General features: G+C 39.5%; 1 protein-coding gene across 8 annotated transcripts in view; it reads right to left on the reverse strand.

The window, feature by feature from the left end:
* Positions 1–26,872, reverse strand: part of LOC126075034 (cat eye syndrome critical region protein 2) — a 170,441-nt gene that overhangs the window by 9,707 nt on the left and 133,862 nt on the right. For 5 of the 8 annotated variants that reach the window (XM_049882121.1, XM_049882122.1, XM_049882120.1 and 2 more), the window contains 9 exons: positions 15,083–15,236; positions 8,480–8,609; positions 7,528–7,565; positions 7,350–7,441; positions 6,975–7,101; positions 5,512–5,903; positions 4,549–4,677; positions 3,513–4,353; positions 254–1,676 (listed from right to left, as the gene is read on the reverse strand). In XM_049882121.1, the coding sequence (XP_049738078.1) occupies positions 254–1,676; positions 3,513–4,353; positions 4,549–4,677; positions 5,512–5,903; positions 6,975–7,101; positions 7,350–7,441; positions 7,528–7,565; positions 8,480–8,609; positions 15,083–15,236 (3,326 nt within the window). Of the gene's footprint in view, positions 1–253; positions 1,677–3,512; positions 4,354–4,548; positions 4,678–5,511; positions 5,904–6,974; positions 7,102–7,349; positions 7,442–7,527; positions 7,566–8,479; positions 8,610–15,082; positions 15,237–22,998; positions 23,083–26,872 lie in introns of all 8 variants that reach the window. The other 3 variants (XM_049882127.1, XM_049882124.1, XM_049882123.1) reach the window with 3 other exon arrangements.

Raw genomic sequence — 26,872 nt, forward strand, 5'->3', positions numbered from 1 at the left:
CAAGTTTCCAATATCAAAACCTAAATAGTCACCTAAATGCCAATTCCTTTTAATGAGAAAAAAAAAAAAAAAAATAGCCAAAGATAAAGTGTGGCTTTAAGCCACAGTAATTTCCACCAAGTCTCCAATGTTAATGATTCACGTGCTTTTCTTGGTCTCAGACCACCGAAGTTTCTCTTCATTCCTAAGTCCATTTTTCTTTTTAGAATTAACATTCTTTTTTCAGAAACAAACAAAAACAACACAATCTTACCCTGATGGTCTGTACATTTCCTGGAAAGGTCCCCTTATCCCACTTCCAGTGCCAATTTGTTCCATCATTACAGCTTGAAAGTGACCCATGCCTTCTTCTTGGCAGTGGTAGATGGGGCCCTCCTGAGGGAGGCCATTAGGCTGAGCAGCCACTGGATGGTGAGGTGGGTGAGCAGCCATAGGGGAAGAATAAGCCCTGGGTTGGAAGTGACTGGTTGGCTGCTGAGGTGTGTAAGGAGGCCCCGTTTGTAGCATCACACCACGGGGTGGGAAAGCAGATGAACAAAAACCCATCCCTGAACTCAGAGATGGAGGAGGAGTTCCATAAAGATATTCGCTGGCTGACAACGAACTCTGTCGCTTCGTAGCTGCATTATGGTTGTCCAGGTCTAAAAACTCTTTGGGACTCTCTGGCCTCTCCATAGATTCATCCAGCTTCTCTTCCTCTGGACCAGGATTCTGCCCGTCAGTTGGGACAACCTTAGTAGCCACTGCATCCATTCGGGTTGGGGAAGTTAAGGCAGCATTCAGTGTCTCACAGCCTTGCAGGCTAGCCATGGCATTCTTATCTGAGAAGATAGGCCTTGGTGGGGGAGGCTGAGTAAATGGGGGCCCACTTGGGCTTCCCTGGGGATGGAGAGGTCTTTGCCAGTCAGAAAAGCCCTGTGGACACGTGTAATAAGGAGTTCGCTGATAGTGATGATAGGAAGGCTGAGGTGGTGGCTGGTACGAATACGTCATTCCTTGGTGGGGGCGATATCGGGGAAAGATGCCAGAATGAGGGCTATTAGATTGAAAGCCCCTAGGGGGGAAATGCTGAGGGTGTGATACTGAGGATTTCCCTCCCATCACAGGGCCCAAACCCTGCAGGCCTGGACTGATGTGGTAATGCGCAGCTGAATTTGGATACTCCAGGCCTGGCATGTACAGGGGAGAAAACTGGCTTACAGGGCCTCCCATCAAATTGGGATCTGCACTGGGAGGTGTAGTTGCGTTCTGTCCTGTACACAGCATGGTTTCCTGCAATATTTTGCCTCTGGGGCAGAGTGGCTTTTCTGAACCACTAGCACCAAGGCTCTTCCCCTCTGATCCACAAGGGGATGCTTCACTGATCACTCCATTTTCGGGTAGAGCCCCTCTCTCTGCCACAGTGGAAAGGTCTCTCATACATCCTTGGGCAGCTGGGCTGCTGTAGCTGCTATCTGAGGGCCAGGTATTCTTTCCCTTGGTTGCTTTGCAGTTGTCTCCAGATTCTGAGGAGTCGCTTTTGAGCTCGGGGGCCTCTGTCTCCCTTTCTTGGGGTGAGCTCTGCCTGGTACAATCAGTCTGCAGGGGAGGTGCAGGGTGAGGTAGTTGTTTGAGGTACACCTCCTCTGAAGCACCAACACTTGGTGGTTTCTCCTCAAGCCCAGGCAAAGGCTCTGCTGCAAGAAAAATGGAGAACAAAATAAACTGGCAGCTGATAATGGCAATACTGATGGAGATGGTAATGAAAGCAACAAGATAAGTAGCCAGATGAGGAAAGGCAAGGCTGAAGTGCATGTGGGGCCACTCAAGCCACAGCTAGAAATTTTTAAAAGAGTCCCTGAAAGGGGTCCTTAGATGCTCCATTTCATGGCCCTCTAAGCTACTCCAAAAGCCTGCCAAACAACAGAGACGCTCTTGCCTCCCTCTTCATATGTTGTTCTCGTCAGATCAGTAAGAGGATGTGAGATAATTTATGGCTTATGGACTACGCGCAGACACGTGTGAAATATGGCAGGAAGCTACGGTTGTCACTAGAATTGCTGGCTAGACTGGGAAGCTTTGAAATTCACACAGTGGGGACTAGGGCCTCATCGACACTCAGGAAAGCTAGGGTCCCTGATTTCCACTCCATCAGAATATAAGCTCTACAGGAGCTGGGCTGTTTCCCACTCTGTTCTCGGTACTTGCATACAGTGGGGACTCAATCGATATTTGTTGAATGAACATATTCATCTTGTCTGGATATCTTGAAAACACTGTATACAGCATGAAACTAAAAAAGAAAATTCAATCAAATTATTACACTAGACGCAAATTCTTAATCACAACCTCAGAATTCCATATCTCACTACCGAATCAACCCATGAACACAGACTTCTTAGAATCTTTTCTAGGGACAGAGTTGTGGTTGTTTTGAAAACATGCCACACAGAGATTATGGTATCATATTGAGAACAAGAGTAAGGATTCATAAAGACCTTTAAATATCTATTAGGATCCAAGGATACCTGTGAAGCCGGCTTTGAAGAACAAAGGTATGAGTTGTGCAATGCAAATTAAAATCCGCACTTTTCATTATTCAGTTAACATAAAACATGTCAACTAGCAGACTTACCCATGGTTTCACTACTGGGACTCTTTTAAAGCTCTGAAGTCCAGACATCATTTGAAACCAGAACTAGAAAATTCTAATAGTGCTGGTATTCACAAAGTAGGCCTTTCCCCAACAGAAACACTGGAAGTAAATTTGAGTTCTAGGCCTACCACAAATTTAATGTGGAATTTTCGTACTTCATAAAAGTTCACGTCTTCATTCTCCATCGTGAACTGAGAAATTATATACAACATATGCTAGACAGCTATCCTAGAAATAAGCTTTAATTACACAAAGTGTTCTTTTCATCTCTCTCTCTCCCAGTTTGAAGTTTACTCTTAAGTGGTATTTTTGCTTCAAGATCCACTACCCAGCCCACCAGATCTCACTATTCCTCTTCCTAAAGGCAGGTATGTGTCCAAGGAACACAAGGATGGGAAGAACTACGCTTTAGGTAAAACACTGAAAACTTATTCCGTGATATTTTTCAAGGCAGTATGATGATGCAGTGGTTAAGAGCATGGATGCTGGATCTAGCCTGCCTGGGTTCAAATCTCAGCTCCGCAACTTAAAACTGGGCAAACCGTCTGTCAGTGCCTCGGTTTCTCCATCTGTAAAAACACGAATAAATAGCCATCTCCATGGCTTGTTCTAAGGATTAAATGAATGTATGTACAATTCTCGAAAAGGGTGCCTGGCACAGAGCATGCTATATCTATGTAGCGGTCATCGTTATTACCAGAAAATCTTTTGGATCTTTGGACCGAAAGCAGTACTATGGTTGGTCCAACCCTGAGAAGTTCAAGAAAAGGTGGCTGACGCCAGTTTTCATTTGGTTTGATGCTCTGTGTGACAAGATTACTTATGCGTTAACAGCTTAAAGAGCCCAAAGTCAGATAAAAGTGACAATGTCAATTACCTCGGTCATTCTCAGGCTCTTTTGTTTCACTGTTATCCTGTGTCCTCCCAAGGTTCCCCAAGGCAGGCTTGGGGGCTGATACACTTACTGATGCTGAGTGAGCTACCTGTGGAAAAGGGCCAGGTAAATGGGGAGTGGGCTGTCGGGGGTGGTAAGGCACACCTGGTGGGCAAACACGGGAGGAAAGCTGCTGCATGGCAATCATCTCTGGGCTGTCCATCATGGAGTCCCCTCCCTGGACCCCTCGTAGAGCTGGGGAGGGTGTTCCAAACAAAGAACCATGCGCTGCGGCTGGAGGCTGTAACCGATGTATAGCAGATTTACAGGCTGGGCGCAGATACCCTGAAGAAGGAACTCCATGAGGTAGGAAGTTTGATTGTTCAGTCCACTGGTTTGGCGGGAGAGGTGGTCGCATCACTCGGGAATCCATCATATGACCAAGAGTGCGAGGCTGGTGAGAGGGTCCTGGCCCCAGGGGGGGCTTTTCATCTGGCCCCAAGGGCCCTGGGTTTGTAGCACCATGGTTCCCATTCCAGACAGCAGGGTGTACTCGATTCAGGTACTTATATGATCGGTACATGTGGCTGGGAGGAATTTCTGAGCTTTCAGGAAAGTCTGGGGGTCGGGTTGGAGCCCCACCATGCCTGGGAGGAATAAATCCTGGCTGGAATTGAGCTGGGGGATACATGTTTCCATCCTGACTGGGGCCACTTATCTGCCCAAGCTGCAAGGATCCAGGATGCGAGCCCATGCTAGAAAGATGTGTCAGCCCCCCACACACTTGCTTCTCTTCAGGTGTTCCTAGCCTGGGTCCTCGGTGGCTGTTCATTCCAACTGGGGACTGGAAGAAGAAAAGAGAAAGAGCAGAGTTCACCAGACTTACAGATTAAGGCAGGTCTTGTAATGTGCTTCACCTATAAGGACAGGCTCTTCAGGATAGGAAACGGTGAATTAAATTTAACATGGAAAGAGGTTGTATCTCTGAAACTTACTTCTGGGATCCTCTGCACCTGCATTTTCTGAAAAGGCTCCTTACCTGCATGCCAAAGGGTTGATGATGCTGAACAGGCTCTCCAGGATGTGGTTCTGGGACTCTAGAGGAGCCATATAAGACGGCAGGATCTGATCCCTGAAGAGGGCCAAATGCTCCTGGTACCGCTGGTCTCTGGAAGCCATTGGGGAAGCAAGAAGAAAACAAAGAGAGAAAGCACAGACATTAGGTAGAGAACTGGGAGTTGCCTGACGAAGAAAAGTACTGTTAAAATAACAATAACACAGACCACTAACAACTCGGCATATAGTTCCAAGAAAGGGAACACTGCTAGCACACACGGTTGTCTAGACCAGGATTAGCCCTGAGATCAAAGCAATTTCCATCTCTAGGAGACAAGATTAAATCAGTGTTTCTCAATCTCTTCTTCATTATTGCCTCCTAAGGAGTCTTTCTGGAGTCCCTGAGTGTTCCAAACCGTTAGGGTTAATGTGCTCGGTTGCTATCCAAAAGGTCTGAGTCTACCCAGAGGTGCCATGGAAGAAAGATCTGGTGAGTTACTTAAAAAAAAAATCAGCCACTGAAAACCCCATGGAGCACAGTTCTATTCTGAAATACATGGGGTTGCTATGAGACAACCGGTTTAGTTTTGGTTTTTATGGAGTCTTCTTAGCCATTTTCCCCCACCAATTGCCCCCACCATGAAATTTTAGCACTAGAGAAAGGCTGTGTATCAGATTGTATAGTGTACATGTATCTGAGCTTTATCCATAAAGAGTTAAGATTTTATTCAGCCCCCCAAGAACCAATTTGAGAAGGCATGGATCAAAGGATTAAGAGAAGGGACTTTTAAAATAAAGGAAAAACAAAGAAAGGGCAGATGGGGGAAAGAGAAAACATCCATTTACAAAAAAGTTATTTTGGAAGTGGAGTTAATTAAGTAACCTTTATTTCCCTAAGAATTTACCACCTAGGGGAAACCACAACAGAATTTAGGCTGTTCCTTACCATCTGGTTTAAAAGAGGTGCCTGGTTGGGCATCCCACTGTAATGCAGGGAAAGAGAAAAGCCTTGGCCATTGGAAGCCCCCACCTCCCGAGGGAGCTGTGTGGAACTGCTATTCTGATCATCCCCAGAAGAGGAAGCGCGGCAACGTGCAGGAGGCAGTGACTTTCCTCCATTTTCCACGGGCTGCTGTTTCCTGCCAGGCCCATCGGGTTCTCTGGAGCGGGTCCAAACATGGCTACCACTACTTCGCCCAGCTCGACTCCGTCTCTTTTCTCGCTTTTCATCCTCTCTGATCCAAAACTCTTCATCCGTGTCTCCATCTTCGCCAGGAAAATGCTTCATCATTGCCCGATGGAAACACCTCTCTAAATTGTCAGACATCTTGGTATACTCTATAGTCATAGGAAGACACAAGGATTGGCCTCCATGTAGTTTTTACAGGCTGTAAAACAACTGTCTTACTAATAATTGAGAAAAGATGCTATCGGGGTAAACCTTGATCTTAATTCAACTTGAGCACATACTATATTCTAGGGCTATGGATACGGACATGGTTTCTGTCCACAAGAAGCTCAAGGTGGTATGGCTGTGATAATGACTCTAGAACTATTATCCCAAAGCCTGTCAAAATTTAATTATTTAAGCCATTGCCAATCTTCTATGACATGGATACATTTTTTCCAGCCTAAATCTCTAATGTTCCCTTATGGACTATTTCCCCTTATAATTAAGTTGAAGGTAGAACATGATAGAGGCAGAAAATCCAAAGAGCTAAATTCCAGAAATATTAAATCTAGTCATTAGATCTACTGAGTTTTCAAACTAAGGCATTTTGAGTGAAAAATTCAGATACCCACAGAACTATAAACTATAAGAAAATTGTAAATAAAGTCATCTAAAATGTATTGTTTGCTTTTCAAACATCTCAGAAGCAGTGCACTGGTACATGGGGGTGGGCAAGACAAATAATTATGACAGTTGAGAGCATCCCCGCAAGTCTGGGAGGGTAACACAAGGTTTCTAAGTTTGGCAGAATGCATAAATGAATCAGTTTCTGTACGTGGGAGCCATAATTACTTTATCAGAGTTCTATTCTGCTGATTTCTCAGTATGGTTTCAGAGTCAGCTCCACGCAGGTTCAGTCTAGCATCTAGGTAACTGTGTTAAGGAGGCATTGTACAATCTAGGTCCAGGTTGGTCTCGGGGATGATGAGAAATAACCTGAGCCCAGTTAGCCGCCAGCTGCCCTCTCCCCCAGTGTAGGACAGGACAGAATTCCTAGGAAAAAATTGTGTAAGTGGTTGGAATGCCCAATCCCACAGCTCTTAACATGCATTCTCTTTATAGTCCTAAAGAAAGGTCTGAATCATTGGGATGTGTCCTTCTAAAAGAGAGGACATTTTATTCTTGATTGTAACAGCACAGCAAATGGCGCAGCCAGAGCAAACTCCCTCCCCACTTACCACTACTTTCCCCATTATATTTTCGACAATTCCTGAACATAGTCTTCATGTCATTTACAAATTCCTCCTTGGTACAGTATAAACCTCCGTTCAGTTTCTTCTCCATACTTGAAATATCCATGGGGACCTAGAAAAGGACACGTAACTGTTTAATTACAATATATTGGAGAAAAACAAACAAAGAAACAAACATCTCTTAGTCCCCATGAGGTTAAGGAATCATGCTGTTATGAGTTGCCCTAGAGCATGATCTATACCCAGCAGCCATGATTTTCAAGGAACAATAGTTGAACGAAGCAAGATGAAATAACACACAAAAAAAAACAAGAGAGACACCGATGACATAATAGGTATAATTAAAAAGAAAGCCTCTACCTTAATAATCTGGTAATAGTTAGGGGCATAAGATTCATCCACAGGTTCCAAAAAAGGCCAGGAATCCTTGTGAGCCTTTACCACATCTAGAACTGAAAGCCAAAGAGGACAGCTTACTTCACAGACTCACACAGGAATACTTCCTTCAGAAACCTAACAGTTGAGGATGGGAACTGACCTTTATACATGGCGGTGAAATCATCATCCAGCTCGAAGCTGTAAATCACAGAATAAGAAATTAATGGTAACTCTGATCGCCTTCTTTTCTTAGCTCCTTATTTGAATCATAGTCACATAGATGACTGAACCAAGATTTGAAATACTGCTAATAGTTTTACTTAGTCTGCAACACTCCTAACACTCCCTAAAAATATGAAGATGAGGGACTGCACACTTTAGCAAAAAGGGAATAACTTTCCTCATCTATAAAATGACTGGGCTGGCCTAAATGATCCAGAATTCAAACTACGATTCTATAATGTTAGTTATTTAACAGCCTATTCCTACCCGGGTTTTATTTCACAACAATGAATATTTCTGTGATGTAAAGAATAATAATCCAAAATATGTAATAAAATGCGATTTTTGTATATCACTACCATTTACTGAAATTCATTTGTGGTATAAAAATTACTAGAAGCAGGAGCTCATAAGCACTGAATATATATTTGCTTGCTTGCTTCTTGAATTTTTAATAAGGAACAAAAAGAGAAAAAGCACCTAGTTACTTCACAAGAAATAACTGAAAAACTCTAGTACACTGCTCTTCACACATCCAAGATGCCATTTTACATTGTAATATTGGTTCTGATTTCATTAAAGTAAAAGGTTGGAGGAAGGAGAGCTTTTGTGAAAAATATCACTGTGTTCTTATAGAATGAGAGCAAGAATGTAAGAGAAAAGAGACGGACACAGTTGTGTGTCTATGTGCACAGTCAAAAAAAGCACTGTTGTTAGCTGTACATTCAAGTCCCACGTCTGCCACTTGATGTTTTCCACACTTTAAAATGGTGAAACCACTGCCTACTGCATAGGGTTGTTAAGGATTCAGTGAGAAACAAAAATGCAGAACACAATGCCTGAGTGCTAGTAAATGTTACCAGTTGCTAATGTTGTTATCAAATACTCACAGGTCCTTGGTCTTTTTTTCTTCCCTCATAGGGGAACTGGGGTCCAGATGTGAAAGTTCTGGGGGGAGCTCTTTTCCTTGAGCCAGCAGCCACGCCCGTTCTTCCCTGAGCTTTCTCCTCTTAGCTCGATCTACAATGAACACAAAACATTATGGTACAAGAGGTAAGTACTCTATAGGTGATCAGATGTTTATTAATAGTTTTGAGACAAAGAAGAAACAAGTATCACTGAAGTAGTGCCGCGAAATTATTTTTTGCTCTTCCCTCTTCTGCCTTCTTTTTGGTAGTTAGGATGTTTCTGCACATGGAATGTTTTACGAAAAATAGAAAGTAATGGGATCCATTCCCCTTAACTCATGGTGTTCTCACAGTGGGTGAGGGGGTGGGGGTGGGGGAGGAGGGCAAGATAGAAGAAAACAGAGAACTGGAAGAAAAATGAAAAGGTAGAAGGTTCAGTAACGATTATCTTCCTCTGACTACCAGAGGCATCCGCTTACCTTTCTCTCAAGAAAACCATACTGCTTTTTTAGGACTGCTCTCAATCCAGACACACACAGGATTTTATATGCACATTTACGTGCTCAAGCTTTTGCATCTACAGTGGCATCCATGTACTCGGATTGTCTCTGCTCCCCACCCCCACAGCTGGCAGCAGGCCCCTAGCAAGCCTGAGAAGTGCCAAGTTTGGCTGGGAACAAGGAAAAAATACCAGCTGGAACTGGCAAAGGAGCTAGGTGGCAAGGACAAATTTTTTTCTGGCTCACAGAGATGACCATGTGAAATACACTTGGCACTCCACTTTTCGCCTGACAGGATACTACTGCTAGCAGAGAACAAGGTCAGGCATAAAGAAAAGAGGAGAGGAGAAGAAGAGGCACAACAATGTCAGAGAGCAAGAAACAAAGCTGTAAGGAAGAGAAGCCAGGACAGATAGTCTATTTTCTTTCCCAATTCTAATTTCTGTTCCCCAAGAGAGAGGCTCCATACCTGATCACAGCTACCAACATGGCATGAAAACAATTTTCTCTGTCAAGTTATATTTGAATTATTTTCATTTATAAACTCAGAAGAATCTGTATCTGCTTTAATGAGTCAAAGGTACATAGATACCACTTTTATTAGTGGTTTTTTAAAAAAAAAAAAGAAAATGATCTCAAGTTTAAAGAAAATTATAACTAAATGAATAAATACCCACACCTATCAAACAATCAGATCTTAAAATTTTACCTTATTTCCTACAATACAGTATCTCATCATATGATTATACCACAGGCTATTAATCCATTTTCTGGTTGATTTCGATGTTCGAATCTTGCAAACAATACAGTAATGAATCATTTATTTAACACATCTTCTCCTACACATATGTGAGTTCTCTAGGATGCAAACCTAGCAGTAGAATTGCTAGACAGGAAACTATGTATATAATAACTTTATCAGGTATTGTTAAAGTGCCGTCCAAAGATATATTATCAATGATTCTTCCGATAGTGATTTGAATTACCTCATACTCACTTGGTATGGTAAAATGTCAAAATTATGCCGTTGTTGATTCTGATGGGTACAACATGCAATTTTGTTGGCTTCATTTGCATTTTTATGACTAGAGAAATACTGAACACCTTTTAGTGTTTACTGGCCATTTAATTTCCTTTTCTGCGAATTTCCTGATATATACATGGCCTTCTTTTCTAAAGGTTGTTGGATTTCTTACTGATTTAGAGAGGTGCATTTTATAATCTGAGTAGCTCTTTGTTGGTTATGTTTCAAAATTATCTTCTTCCACTCTGGTTTGTTTCTTAACTTTGTTTTTGTAACATGTAAGTTTTAAAAAATACAGGAAAATATATCAATCTTTCTTCTCATGGCCATAAGAAGGTTCCAGGTAGACTAAAGACCTAATTTTTTGGAAAAAACTGATGAATATCTTCAAGATATTGTGAGAGGGAAGAACTTATTATATGAGGAGGGATATAATTTTCTCCCCGATCAATAATCAATCATCCTGATACCACTTACTGAAAAACCCATCATCATCAGCTTTTTAGCTAGTGCTTTTTAGCAGCCATTGCTGATTAACCAGGGTTCCAAGAGGAATTAAGATGTGGAGAAAAATAAATTGACTATTTTCTCAATACTTCTAAGGACCATATATACCTAGTACCCTTAAAGAAGTTAATTCATCGCATACAATGTATGCTTTAGGTCTGCAAACAGCAAACCACAGCATGTAGGGCTGCTGGTTGATTTTGTAAATAAAATTCTAAGGAACGCATCCCTGCATGGCCTCCAAGGCAAAATATTCACTGTCTGGATCTTTATAGAAAAAGTCTGCTTATATCTGGCTTAGGGCATTAAGGCTTAATTGAAATGGAATGTTGAGAAAAGCTTTGTCTAGATCTATTCTTTCATTACTTGTTACTCTATTATTCCTGATGTATTTATTGACCATAATTATTCTTTTTGTCACCAATTATCTGAATATTCTGAAATAGTCTGTGAAGAAAACAGTTAAATGCTTGACTCTTTCCCTCTATTTTATCAGTTTTCAGAATAACAAGTTGTTGTTCTATTAACCTACTAAGGTCACCAGTGATTTTTAAAAAATATTATTATGAAACCATGAGTTTTAAATTTATTTATTTAATGCTTCTTAACCTATTGAGGGAAACCCTGGTGGAGTAGTGGTTAAGTGTTACAGCTGCTAACCAAAAGGTCAGCAGTTTGAATCCACCAGGCACTCCTTGAAAACCCTATGGGGCAGTTCTACTCTGTGCTGTAGGGTTGCTATGAGTCGGAATCGACTCAATGGCAACGGATTTGGGTTTTTTTGGTTTACCCTATTGAGGGTTTTTTTTTTTTTTTTTCTTTAAAATGCTAAAAGTGTCTCATCTTAGGCCAGTGAGAGACTATTCAGGTTGGCTTCGACATTTTTTTGATAGAATTTCCAGGAATCTTTCATGCTTCCTTTTACAAGATAGTGTAGACTCAGCATTTTTCCTGTTCCTATACAGAATTCAACCATTTTTTCAGAGTCTTGGCTCCTTTTGGTGGTAAAGTATATTTAGAGAACACCATTAGAATATCAGGAATGCTCACTATTACACTTCTTTGTAAAAAAGTATTCATAATGGTATTTGTATAATGATATTGAATCCAGATACTTGGCCGAATTCTTATTAGTTACAGTAATTTCTCGGAAGATTCTGTACATTCTTTAAACTATTTATATTCTTTATGGAAAATAAAAGATGGCACAGGATTGGGCAAATGTTTTGTTCTGTCATACATAAGGTCGCCACAAGTCAGGACTGACTCAAAAGAAGTAACAAAAGAGAATACAGTTCTATAATCATATATGGAAAAGAAGCAATGATAGAGGAAATCCTTGTTTTCCTCCTGACTTGAAAGGGAATATTTCTAATGCTTCTCCCTTAAGAAGAATGTTTTAGGAAGCTTTACCTCAACGACGCTGTCCTGCGAAAGCTGGAACCTGTATAAGGCAGAAACCTGTTAGAGAAGGAAAATTCAAATATTTTCCACTAAAATGAATGATGGAAAAAAGGTAGGACCACACTCTGTCAAAGGCCCCTGGAAAAACAAGACAGTCCAGTCGAGTTTCAGCTCTCACTGTATTATCCAATATTTTAATACTACATTGTTTCTGTATGCTCCCAAATCTGTAATTTTTATTATTGTTCTGCAAAGTCAATTCTTGAATAGATTTACTCACGTTTACCAGTTTCTCTGTATACCCTGTCTTCTAGTATATTGCTCTTCCCTTGTTGGTTTCACAATATTAACAATATTGTGAAAATACTCACCATATAGTAAATATTCACAATATTTAAGGCCTTGTGTATTATAAAAGTACTCTTTGTGTTTGTAATCCATTCATTTCGGCTTTAATTTGGCTTTTAAACTTTCTCTCAATTAAATATGGAGCAAATGTTTATTATTGTGTTGTTAGGTGCTGTCGAGTCAGTTCCGGCTCATAGCGACCCTTCGTACAAAAGAACGAAACACTGCCCAGTTCTGTGTCAGTCCATCTCACTGAGGGTCTTCCTCTTTTTCGCTGACCGTCTACTTTACCAAGCATGATGTCCTTCTCCAGGGACTGATCCCTCCTGATAACATGTCCAAAGTATGTGAGACAAAGTCTCGCCATCCTCACTTTCAAGGAGCATTCTGGCTATACTTTTTCCAAGATAGATTGTTCGTTCTTTTGGCAGTTCATGGGATATTCAACATTCTTAGCCAACAGCATAATTCAAAGGTGTCAATTCTTCTTTGGTCTTCCTTATTCATTGTCCAGCTTTCCATGTATATGAAGTGATTGACAACACCATGGATTGGGTCAGGCGCGCCTTAGAGTAGTCTTTTGAAGCAGATTTGTCCGACGCAAGGCGTTGTTTTGATTTCTTGACCGCTGCTTCCATGGGTGTTGACTGCGGATCCCAGTAAAATGAAATCCTTGTCAACTTCAATATTTTCTGTTCATCGTGATGTTGCTTATTGGTTCAGTTGTGAGGATTTTGGTTTTATGCTGAAGTGCAATCCATACTGAAAGCTGTATGCAGTCTTTGATCTTCATCAGTAAGCACTTCAAATTCTATTTACTTTCAGCAAGCAAGGTTTTGTCATCTGCATAAAGCAGGTTGTTAATGAGTCTTCCTCCAAACCTGATACACTGTTCTTCTTCATACAGTCCAGCTTCTTGGATTATTTACTCAGCTTACAGATTGAATAAATGTGGTGAAAGGATACAACCGTGACGCACACCTTTCCTAACTTTAAACCATGCAGTATCCCCTTGTTCTGTTTGAAAGACTACCTCTTGATTTATGTACAGGTTCCTCATGAGCCCAATTAAATGTTCTGGAATTCCTATTCTTTGCAATGTTATCCATAATTTGTTACGATTCACACAGCTGAATGCCTTTGCATAGTCAATGAAACACAGGTAAACATCTTTTTGGTATTCTCTGCTTTCAACCAGGATCCATCTGACATCAACAATGATATCCTTCATTCCATGTCATCTTCTGAATCTGGCCTGAATTTCTGGCAACGTTTATTAACTCCCTTCATTTTATCACAGTGTTTTAGCTCAAGATTATCACTTACACATGGAAAATTTTTAAAAGTTAACATAATTGATCACAAAAACTGGTGTTCAATTCTTTCTTTACTACATTTTCCTCAAGAAATAAATGCTGTAAGTTTAAATATAAACAGAATGAAATCTCATTACACCAAGACCTGAACTTGGGTCTAAGACAGCTACTTTACCCTAGTAACATTAATTTTAATATTCTAGATTTGTACAGTGGAAAAACTCTTAGGGCTTTTCTAAAGTATTCTTATTCGCATTCAAATTATTTCTGATGTTGTTGTTCTTAGGTGCCATCGAAACGGTTCCGACTTATAGCTACTCCAAATACAACAAAACACTGTCCAGCCATGCGCCATCCTCACAATCATTGCTATGTTTGAGCACACTGTTGCAGCCACTGTATCAATCCATCTCATTGAAGGTCTTCCTCTTTTTTGCTGACCCTCTACCTTACAAAGCATGATGTCCTTCTCCAGGGACTGGTCACTCCTGATAACATGTCCAAAGTATGTGAAGGATGATGAAGTCTCGCACCCTCACTTCCAAAGGGCACTCTGGCTCTACTTTTTCCAAGACAGGCTTGTTCATTCTTCCGGCAGTCCATGATATATTCAATATTCTCCACCAACACCATGATTCAAGGCATCAGTTCTTTTTTAGTCTTCCTTTTTCATTCTCCAGTTTTTGTGTGCATATGAGGCAATTGAAAATACCACAGGTTGGGTCAGGCGCACTTTAATTCTTAAAGTGGCATCTTTGCTTTTTAACACTTCAAGTCTTCTGCAGCAGATTTGCCCATTGCAATGCACTGTCTGATGAAGAGCCCGAAAGCTTTACTCGATCCCCGTCATTAAGGTCAACTCTACTTTGAGAAGGCAGCTCTTCCTCAGTTGTATTATGAGTGCCTTCCAACCAGAGTGGCTCATCTTTTGGTACTGTATCAGACAACATTCTGCTTCTATTCACAGGGTTTTCACTAGCCTGTTTTTGTTGATGTGTCTCACCAAGTCCTTCACCCTAGTCTGTCTCAGTCTGGAAGCTCCACTGAAACCGGTCCACCATGGATGACCCTGCTGGTGTTTGAAATACTAGTGGCATAGCTCCTAGCATCACAGCGATACGCAAGCCATAACAGTATGACGAACTGACAGATGCATGGTGGTCTGTGAGGTTAGCTGGCTTCAATACCTTACTACCTTTTTCTGTTCTACAAGTGAGATAGAGCAGAAATCAGAGCAACAAGTAAAAGACTATATGGTACAGGAAGAATGATAAATACAAGTGTTTTAGCAGGAGTGCAAAGGCAACAAGACTGTTGGATACAGATAAATGAACATGCCAAAAAAACAATTCAGAAGGTATTTAAATAGGTATTGCCAGAAATAGAATAGATAAACGATGGAACCTAGCTTGATTCAGCTTTGGTTACAGGAGGGCCATTCCATTAACACGTGCACCACTCCAGACTGCACAGGAAGCGCACATACCTTCCACTGCCTTGACCTTTTCCTCTAACTCCCGTTTCCTCTCTTCCCTTAGCATCTGTTCCTGCTCCTTCTTCTGAACTGCTAGAAGAATTTGACGTTCTTCTTCCTCCTCTTTGCGCTTTTGTTTTTCTATTCTGGTAAGCACAGGAGTTTCCTATGAGAAGCCAATAAGTGTATCAAGTCAATACCCATAAAGCAAGACCAGTTCTTTGCTCTGAATAAAATTTAATATATTAAGTTCAGTCTAGTCAATAAATAATACTGGACAGACAGAATTGATAACATAAATACAAGTTGATTTCATCATCTGTAAATATATATGTATGCATGGATATATATAAATACAACAACACTGAAGAGACGGTCATCACTAGGGAAATACAAAAGAAAACCACAATGATATACCACTTCATACCCATGAGGATGGCTACAACAAAAATAAAAACAAATCAAAGCAAAACAAACAAAAATATCAGATAATAACAAGTATTAATGAGGACATGGAGAAATTGGAATAAAGTACCACCACATGCTAAAATGTGAATGAACCTCAAAGATCACATATTGAACGATTCTGTTTCTATGAAGGAAACCCTGGTAGTATAGTGGTTAAAGAGCTACAGCTGCTAAACAAAAGATCAGCAGTTCAAATCCATCAGGCACTCCTTGGAAACCCTGTGGAGCAGTTCTGCTCTGTCCTATAGGCTCGCTATGAGTCGGAGCTGACTCAACAGCAATGGGTTTGGTTTTCGTTTCTATGAAATATCCAGAAAAGGTAAAGCCACAGAGACAAAAAGCAGACTAGGCTGCTAAGAGCTTGATGGAAGGCTTATGTGGAGTGACTGCTTAATGGGTTTGAAGTTTCCTTTAGGAGGTATGAAAACGTTTCGGAACTAGATAGAGGTGGGATGATGGTCCTATAACATTGTGAATATACTAAATGCCACTGAACTGTGTACTTTAAAATGACTAATTTTATACTGTGTGAATTTCACATCAATTAAAAAACAAAGTTTTCGAATTTAAAGAAAAATACATACACTCGCACAGTGCAGATTTAAAACGGTGAAAGTTTTACGTCTAGTGATTTACAAAAATTACGTAATTTATAATCCTTAGGAGATAATCTAATGAAGTAATTTGGTGGACAGGAAAAGAGAAGCTGAGGCAGTTGAGATATACACCAGTCCCTTAGACTTAATATTTGATAAAAGTGTTATTTTAAAAGGCATCCTTACCTGAGTATATTAAGAAGGATGAAAGACAGCCACTAGACAGAGCACAGGCTTACAATTTCAATAATGTGTATGGCTTTGAAACCCATAACTTTTATATTTTTTTAATTAGCAAAACAATGAATAAGATTAGGGGTTTGGTTGCAGGGAACACCATTATGCTTAAAATACAGAAAAGATACATGAGAGACCACACAGAAATTCATATTTTAGTTTGAGAAAAACGTAGAACAAAATTCAAAGTCACCAAAAAAAAAAAAAAAAAAAGAGAGAGAGAGAGACAGAAAGGAAGGAATGGAAGAAAAAAAAAAGACTAGGCTTGCTGGTCTGAGAGAGACTGGAGAAACCCTGAGAGTATGTCCCCAGTCACCCTTTTAACTCAGTATAGAAGTCACTCCTGAGGTTCCCACCCTTCCGCCAAAGATTACAGAGGTCTATGGGGTCAAAAATAACACATGCGAAGGAGGTGCTTCACAGTTCAATCATGTATAGAAGACGAAATGGGCACACCAGCCCAACAGCAAAGACAAGAAGGTAGGAAGGGACAGGAAAACTGGATGAATGGAAACAGGGAGCCTGGGGTGAAGCGCAGAGTGCTGGCACATTGCAGGGTTGGCAAGGAATGTCACAGAACAATTTGTATATTAACTGTTTAATGAGACACTAATTTGCTCTGTAAACTTCCACCTAAATCACAATTAAAAAAAAAAAAAAAAAAACTTCTGTATCAGATGAGTCTTCACAGAAGTTTTATACCGTAGAAGTTATATTTGGTCTTGATGTAGGGGGAAAAATAAGACAAATGTATGCAGACTACCATTTCTACGTTACCATTAAACACCAAAATTGTTTCTGGTGAAAATTTTATATTTTCTTTATGGTTCTTAAAACTAGGTTAAAAACCAAAAAACCAAACCAAACCCAGTGCCACTGAGTTGATTCCGACTCATAGTGAACTAGGTTAGATTTTAATTCAAAATTTGGAAGTGGTCTTGCTAAGATAGTATACTTTCTCAATGTCATTGTTCATTCAAATTCTATGATCTTGACTTTAAAAGAGTTTTTGACACGTATGACGTAAAAAACTTTAGTGAACAAGGGAGTGAAAATGGAAAAAAAAAATTTCATTGTGCACGTAACACTGTGGATACGGAGTCTTAGGAGAACTAAAGAAAGTTCCCTAAAATCTTCTTACCCTTTACCCTATAACCACAGCAGGCAGTTGAGATATGATGGATATTGATTCTGAAAAGAGGGCTTGGCAAGGACAATTCCTCAACAGACTGCATGTCTGGCCATTGCCTACTAAATGCCAGGCATCATGTAACTTCCCTGCATTCCAGGCTTGCCCCCCGCCCTCTGCCCCATCTTCATTCATACAAACTCTGGCAACATGACCACCTGGGTGAGAACTTGTGATGGAACTACTGTTAAGAAACCAAACCACCTTTGCTTCTTTCAGCTATATAGTAATTCTAGGCGGATACCATAAAGATATCGATTGACTAACTGGTAGGGGAAAGGGGAGATACTGGTAAACTGAACCTTGTCAAAGAAATTATTTCATTTCTAGAAAATTTTAGTGCTTTGTATATGTTAGGCACAAATACAATGGTGAGGAAAACATAAGTTATATATATATAATAACAATATTTATGTGTATTTTACCCCTACCTAAAGGGCAGTGGGTCTAAACATGTTGTAAAATATACTTCCTTTAACCAGGATAAAAAAACTTAAAAACTAGAATAAAGAGATATTAAATAATTTTAATAAAACTGAGGAAATGCAAGTTAACGACTTATGAATAGGAATAAATGCCACTAAAGACTGACTCTGTGAACAAACATGGGAGGCATTTCACACATTAAGTGGAAGGAAGGAAAAAGAGCTAATTACATAAAATTTTAAAAATATATAATTTTATTTGCAAGAAACACGACAAACATTTATTATTCCTAATATGTAAAGACATCTTACAAATGAATTTAACAGTAGCCTTCTGCAGAACAAGGACTATAAGTATGCAACATATAGAAGATTGATAAAACACATTAAACAAAAGAAAATTAAAATAACTTTTTCACATACAAAATTCTTAAGATGATAATAAGTGTTATTAAGTGTGATAAAATGAGCGCTATCAGTCTGCTGGGATACAAGTCCTCTGGAGGACATACAGCATGTATGTATTGAAAACCGAAACAGAGTAATTATACTTCTGTAACTTAATCTTTAAAATGAGATACACAGTCAAAAATTTCTATAAAAACAAAACAACAAAAACTCAGCCGCTGTCAAGTGGATTTGAAACCATTGCAACCCCACGTATTACAGAGAACTGCTCCCCCCAGAGTTTTCAAGGCTGTGTGACCCCTCAGAAAACCAAACTCACAGCCCTCGAGTCGATTCCGAGCTTAGCAACCCTATTAAGACAGAATAGAACTGCCCCATAGGGCTTCCAAGGCTGTAATCTTTAGGGAAGTGGCTGATGGGTTCAAACCGACGACTTTTCAGTTAGCAGACAAGCGCCTTAACCACTGTACCACCAGGGCTTCTTGACCTTTCAGAATAATTAACTTTTGTGACTTTATCTTAAAAATCAGATAAGCTGTAAAAAAAATTTTTTAAGTAGGTTTGAATCAGTATTATTTTAAAATAGCAAAAAATTGCAAACAGACCAATTGTTTAATAAGAGAATGGTTATATAAACTACATAACCATCGTTGCGTGGTCATGAAAAATTGTATTTCTGAGAAATACTTAGATCATATATGCAATGTTACATGAAAAACACAAGGTCACAAAATAATAAAAAATAATACTCAGTATAATATCAGAGTGTTACACAGAAAAAAGGCCTGAAGGAAATATGTAAACATGTTAACAGTATGACCCCTGAACTGTGGGATTATTATGACTTCTATAGCTTTCTACAGTCTCCAAGTTGTCTATAAGGACATGTGATTCTTTTGGATGGAGAACAACCCCTTCCCCCAATAAAATGAGGAATCAACTAGTATTACATGTTCCAAGTGACTGATTTTTTAAATTCACTTTTTACTTCCTCCACTATGTCATTGGGGCCCTGGTGGCACAGTGGTTAAGAGCTAGGCTGCTAACCAAAAAGGCAACAGTTGGAATCCAACATCTGCTCTTTGGAAACCCCATGGGGCAGTTCTACTCTGTCTTATAGGCTGCATCATGAGTTGGAATCAACTTGATGGCAACGGGTTTTGGGTTTTTTCTATGTCATTACATATTCAGTGATCTCTGTTAAGTTCCAGAAAATTAAAATATGTCAAAAGTGCAAAAAAGATAGAACTTGTGGATTTTTAAGGTGAAGTATTAAAAATCGATCAAAATAATTTAGGGTATTTTGATAACAATGAATAAGAATTTTAAAACTTAGGAAAACTATATATGTAAATGCTGCTCTATTAAATAGGCTCTATGTCATTTTTGGTTTTTGGTTTTTTATGTCATTAAAATATGTAAAGATTATCTTCCACAGTTAGTTGATTTTTAAACACACTAAGATTTACGCTAAGCACGTCAGATATAAGGTAATCCGAATTTACAGCATCTTAAAGAAATAAACTTAATGCTCTGCTAAGGTGAGTAAAATCTAGTAGAGAAAACAAAAGAGGGTCAAGAACCCACGCTGGCCTCGGCCTGGCTGCCTCTGCCCAATTGTGGCCCTATATAAGTGGCCCACCTCTGTCTTTATTTTTTTAATTTTTATTGTGCTTTAAGTGAAAGTTTACAAATCAAGTCAGTCTCTCACACAAAAACTTGTATACACCTTGCTACATACTCCCAATTGCCCTCCTCCTAATGAGACAGCCCACTCCCTCCCTCCACTCTCTCTTTCTGTGTCCATTTCGCCAGCTTCTAACCTCCTCTACCCTCTCATCTCCCCTCCAGACAGGAGATGTCAACATAGTCTCATGTGTCCACCTGATCCAAGAAGCTCACTCCTCTCCAGCATCCCTCTCCATCCCATTGTCCAGTCTAATCCCTGTCTGAAAAGTTGGCTTTGGGAATGGTTCCTATCCTGGGCCAACAGAAGGTCAGGGGGCCATGATCACTGTGGTCCTTCTAGTCTCAGTCAGACCATTAAGTCTGATCTTTTACCACCTGTCTTTAATTCCACCTGTTCTCAGATCATTTTCTCCAAAATATCTCCCATCTCAGTACTGCCCTGGCACTTGAAAACACCTATTTAGTTGGAGACCTCGTTGTCTCACGCTTCTTATGCCCTTTTCTCTTTTATCATAATCTGTTATAATTTTAGTAGTCTCATCCGATATGAATTATCAACAATTATTATTTTATATAAACTGGATCATACACATCTGAAACAAAACAAGCACAAAAAACCATGTTGTGCAGCAAGAATCTATGTTAAAATTCCCAGCAACCTTATAGCCTCCATACCAGCCCAAGGTAAGAAAGTATAAAGAAAGGACAGGACTACCTAAAGACACTTTTGGTAATGTTTTGGTAACTATTAAAGAACAAGTACAGTCTAATAAACAAAAATCAAAAAAGCAAGCAAAAATACTGAATAGTTTAAAAACAAGTCTTACAGTCTTACACTGCAGTTTTTTGTTTTTGTTTTTTTCTTTAAAAGGGGTCAGTTGCAAATGGGGTAAGGATTGGTGTTTAAATGCTTTGTAGACAAGAAAGCAGCCTGCTAGAATCTAGGGGGGATTTTAATGAGAAGCTAATTAGAAACACCACTTTGAAATCCTCTAAAGGATTATAAACAGAATTGGGTTTACGCAGTGTCCATGACACCCTTTACACACACACCCCCAGGGGTAGGTTATCAGACTCACTGGCACCCTCACCAACTGTAGCAGCACACTTGAGACTGTACCACCACAAAGAGCTCCCTAGCAACAGCAATGTCCAGAGTCTCCCTATTAAAATAACCACTACAGCCCTAATCCCAGACTTCACAGAGACAGTCTCCCTTTGCTGCTATTTTCCCCAGGAGTCACAATTAAAAGAGTTGTGAGGCAATAAGATTGGACTCCTGGTTGACCGATATAGGTCAGAAACCCTGCCTGTAGGCTTTAAAAGCCTCAGGATTTTCTGCTGTTGAAACAAAAGCACAACTCATGTTACTACTAAGGTTTTCTCCATAATTTTTGGTATGGTAACAGATATTAAGAATCTTTATAAAACCCTAGTTACTTGTATCTAAGACCAAAGAGGAAAATTAAAAAAAAGAAAAAGAAATACTGCCAAGAATAAAAGAACTGTTAGTGTTTGATGCTAAGCCTTTGCTTGCCATAATTTTGGTAAATACTAACTATGCAATCTTACGTGTATTTATATAATTAGGGCATTTAGGACTCAGCCCAGAGCAGGGAACAGAAAATAGGAAAAAGGGAGCTTTCAAGGAGGTGTTAACGGCCAAGGTAACCAAGACAGTGGAGAGGACCAACTCCGGCTGGATACCAATTACCAAACACCATTCCGAAATGAAAGACTAGGGGGAAATAAGTGATTGGGGAGGCTAGAAGCCTGTCATTACAAAACTGCCAATCCAAAGGCAATTAAATGTTGGGCAATTTAATTTCTGGCAAGAAAACACCTATTTGGTAAAAAAAAAAAAAGAAAGAAATGTTAAAATATACTGTAGTAAACACGAATTCAAAAATTAGTGTTTCCCTTTTCAGGGCTCAAAGTAGAATATATCTAGTTAATGACAAAATCTCTATACCACACCATCATGTAGTCACTTCAGTTTAAGAGTCATGAAAACATTATGTCAGGCAGTAAGAAGGCTCCACAAAGCAGCAGATCAGCCAATGACAGAGTCTAGAGTGAAACTGTAAGTTCCTGGGTGGTACAAAAAGGTTAACGTGCTAAGGCTGCTAACTGAAAAGCTGGAGGTCTGACTCCACTATATGTTACAACATAATTCTATGTGCCACTGACATCTGAATATGCAGTGTTCTCTGACCACATTATACACTTCGCTACTCTGTGCTTTTAAGTTATTCCTGCAATGTGGAATATCCCTCTGCCCCAACTCCTCTATCCCCATTGTCCACCCATCAAAATCTTAACCATGCCACTCAGCTCAGGTCAAACACAGCTCTGCTTGCCTCAATTATCCCTTCTTTGCCCAACTTAATTCCATCCATCTTTACCTTCATGAACTTCTATTACATACATATCGATTATAAAAAACAAAACCCACTGCTGTTGAGTTGGTTCCAACTCACAGTGACCCTACAGGACAGAGGAGTACTGCCCCATACAACTTTCAAGGCTGTAATCTTTATGGAAGCAGATTGCCACATCTTTCTACTGCAAAGCAGCTAGAGGGTTTGTATCACCACCCCTTTCGTTAGGAGCTCAGCGCTTGACCACTGCACCACAAGGACACCTTGTATCTACTATAGTACTTACAGTGATCACCTATATTAAATACACATGTGTCTATCACCCCAGGAGATTGTAAAGATCCTAAGACTTCATGTTTTATTTGGACTTCTATAATTCTTTCTTTTTAGAAAGGTATTTACGTAGAAGAGTGCTCAATGAAGATCTGAGATAAATAAATGATGTAAAGGTAAGAAGCAGGACTAAAATTAGTGTATAAAATGGGACAGCTCTTTTTGAACACTTAGAAGTCCTTATTTCTACTCTCACACTCACCTCGTGCTTGATGGATTTGACAGACAGGTGGTCAGACATCCACCTAGGTTGCCACTCTGCCTTTTTGTGCTGTGGACGCTTTCCCTAGAGTTGGAAGCGAGGAAGAGAAAGCAGAAGATAGATTAGGGGGTTCTCAGCTACTGCTACTGCTGCTGCCAGTAAAAGAGCGACTGGACAGATGTTGTTTAGGTACACAGGTGATGGCTTTACCTTAGATGGAGGCCACAGTCAGTGAGAATGACCCTTAAACTCCACAAGGTACCAAGCCAGTTTATTCTCTTTCTCTCTTTTTTAAATAAAAAAGAATTTATAAGCAGACAACTAAGTGTCTTCTTTGGTAGTTTTTACTGACTGACAGAAAACTTCCTGAATGGTTTAAACAAACAAACAAAGTTCTGGTTCAAATTATTAAGGGAAAGTCATGTTTGACCACCTTCAGCTGAAGGGGATGGATTTAAAAGGGTACTGCAGCAGCTGGAGTAGACCTCTCTTTAAAAGCCAGACCAGTGGCAGTAGTGAGAATTGAGAGCAGCCTCCAGGCTGGGAGCCAAAGTAAGAGGAGGAAAAAGAAAAAGACGGAAAAGATTAGAGTCCTGAGAAAACTGAAGTGGCTTGAAAGCTATTGCTGTAGGGAATTTCAAAGGAGGAGTTTTGGGAGCTATCTAAAGCTTGGTAATTATTTTGAAGGCCCATATTTATTAGTACATGTAAGGTCTGGAATTTTTGTGGATTGAGCCCCACAGGTTCACCACTGAAAGCCACTATTAACAGTAGTAAGCAAAGGCCTTGCAGTTAGAACAATGTTTAACTTCCGTGGTTTCAGTATCAAAATTTGCATTATTTGGGCTTGGTTTTGACACTATGTAATCCAAGATCTTGACACTTCCTGAAGTGTAAGTGAGGTAAGACAGAGATCAAAGGGTGGAAAAACCTCAATGACAATAAGGGGTAGTTTAAATCTCTTAAAGCAATGGTGGTAGATTTAATGAGAAAGTACCTTCAGAAAACTTTTCTGGATCCAAGATACAGAACCACCGGGTCCAAGTGCAAATGAAATTTCTATTATCAAAGGGTGTCATGAAACTAGCTTCCCTCCAAAACTACCCCAGCAGTTTCTTCAAATATGCCTATGAGATTCTCCTTTATAAGCTTCAAGACCCCAGTAGGAAGATCTCTTCAACTTTAAATGAACATAAAAACTTACCATGAACTGTCTTCCAAAGAGACTGTACCAGTTTGCAATGCTGTTAACAAGAGGCGAATACCAGTTTTGCATCAACTTTGCCAAATCAGAGAAAAGTTATGAATGAGGAAGGTGGTACTCTTCACAAAGAGGGTAAACGCGTTTCCCTACATACTTTGCTATTACGTTTGTGTGAATTATCTACACCCCAATCAATTTATTTATTTAGGACCTAAAGTTTATAAGCTGTATAAATACTATTGTCTATAACACTAGCTGGAGCCCTGGTGGCGCAGTGGTTAAGAGCTCAGGCTGCTAACCAAAAGGATGGCAGTTCCAATCCACCAGGCGCTTCCTAGAAATCTGACAGGGCAGTTTTATCCTGTCCTATTTTTTTTTATAGGGTTGCTGAGTCAGAACAGACTTGAGGACAATGCGTTTTTTGGCTTACAACACCAGTTATGATACTTTTAAAACCAGTTGCTGTATAAGTACTTTTACTAGTTTATTTTTTCCTTTATTTAGATTTCATCATAAAAGTCAAACTGTCAAAGCAGGCCTTACTTTCTTTTATTATTTCACAGTGTAAAGGGCTAGCATACCTCCAAAGATTTATCAAGTCTGCTTAATTCTCTTCTGACTTACATTTAATTTGTTCAGAAATGTGGTTTCCATTTTCCAACAAAATTTCTCATCAATTATCTGTCACCATAAACAATGGAAGTGAGTACCTGCTGATTACTTAGTACTAGCTAGCTACACTAATATGGGTTCATTCCTTTAATTCTCACAGAAACTTACCCAAGGGATAGCTAGAAAAGGGCAATGCCATAATTCAAGGAATTCTGAAAGAAAAGTCCGTAACTCTTCCACTGTACCACATTAACCCTTTACATACACTTTAATGTGCACCAGGGTCTATCTGTCAGCGTCACATTCTGTTCCACCAATCTACTTCAGTTTACGCCTTTTAATCACTGGCTTTTCAATAATAGAACAGAATCACTCTTGGCCTATGCAATTAGGATGGAAAGTGGTAGATTAACATAGTCGGTTAAAAGCAAGGAATTAAAAAAAAAAAAAAGCCTCACACATGTATTTTAATTTAATATATAAATGTAATCCCATTCATCTAATCTATGACATAAGGCCAAGGCCTTTCTTTCCTTTGATTCTAGTTTCACAGATGGCGGTTCCGGCGATACTCTCACTTAAACCACCATCCTAAACCTTCATCTCATCTTCTAGTTTGTTTCTGTTTTTTCTTTAAGTGAAGTGAGACCATGAGGACACTTGCAAAACAAACAGAAAATCTTTCTAAATTTCAATGTTTTCCCCCACTTAATCTTTTATAATTGTTTTACCCTAATGTGACAATAAACTTTTCAAAAGCAATTTATCTTTAATGATTTTTTAATAAAGACTTTTTATAGAAACTTTTTATGATATTTTATCGGTTTCAAGACAACTGCACAATTACAATAATAAGTACAACGAGCACAAACAGGTTTGTAAAAATCTTACAATTAACTGCTAACGAACACAGAACTCAACTGGTCGATGCCAAGTGCAAACATAACAGTTGATAAATCTGTACAGCCTTAAGCAAATCATTTACTCTAACTGGTTTATTAAAGGCACCCTGGTGGCTCAGTGGTTAAAAGCTCTACTGTTAACCAAAAGGTCGGTAGTTCAAATTTACCAGCCACTCCTTGGAAACGCTACGGGCCAGTTACACTTGGTCCTACAGGGTCACTATGAGTTGTAATTGATTCAAAGGCAAAGGGTTTTGCAGTCTATTAAATAAAGGCCCTTCAAGAATGCTTTTAATGTACTGAATTATGCATTAATACATTGTAGGGATAGTCACTTGATTGCTCCTAGAGTAAAATTTGGCGAAGGTTATAGTAACTTTCAATTTATCTTGGTGAATATTGGCACCTAACTTCACTCTTTCCTTCAAGGAGCAAATATGTCTCACCATCTGCATGAGACTGTAAAAATGTTTATCTGCTAATAAATAGTATTGTAGCTTTTTTTTTTTTCTTATATACTATGCACAACTCAGTGGAGCCCTGATGGCGCAATGGTTCAGAGGCTGGCTGCTAACCAAAAGGTCAGCAGTTCAAATCCACCAGCCGTTCCTTGGAAACCCTATGGAGCAGTTCTGTTCTGTCCTATAGGGTCACTATGAGTCAGAATCGACTCCACAGCAAGGGGTTTGGTTTGTTTATGCATAACTCTAGTTAGGTTTATTGCAAAATCTGCTTTGCTGCTACTGTCATGGGTTTATTTTCAGTGGTTAAGTTGCAGTATGCACAAGAATCACCTGAAGGGCATTTGCAACTAAGTATTATCAGATATCACCTCTGAATACTCTGATGGAAGTAGTGGTACAGTGGCAAGAACATGAAGTTTTAAAAGTATGCCAGATGATGCTGATGTAGCTACCAAGCATCATGACTAAAATTTAAATAAGCATTTAAAGCCGATACATATGGCTCTAAGTAAAACATTACAAAAATCTGCCTCTTCTTTTTTTGTTATATTACACTGGTTGAGACTTTCAAAACAATATTACCAGCATTACATTCTTAGGATTAAACTTGACGGGTTAGGATGTATTATTCTTTTGGTGGAGAGATGGCTTTTATTTCCTAGTGTTAAGAACTTGACATTTATAATAATGTA

Source organism: Elephas maximus, chromosome 4, assembly GCF_024166365.1.
Source record: "Elephas maximus indicus isolate mEleMax1 chromosome 4, mEleMax1 primary haplotype, whole genome shotgun sequence".
NCBI lineage: Eukaryota > Metazoa > Chordata > Mammalia > Proboscidea > Elephantidae > Elephas > Elephas maximus.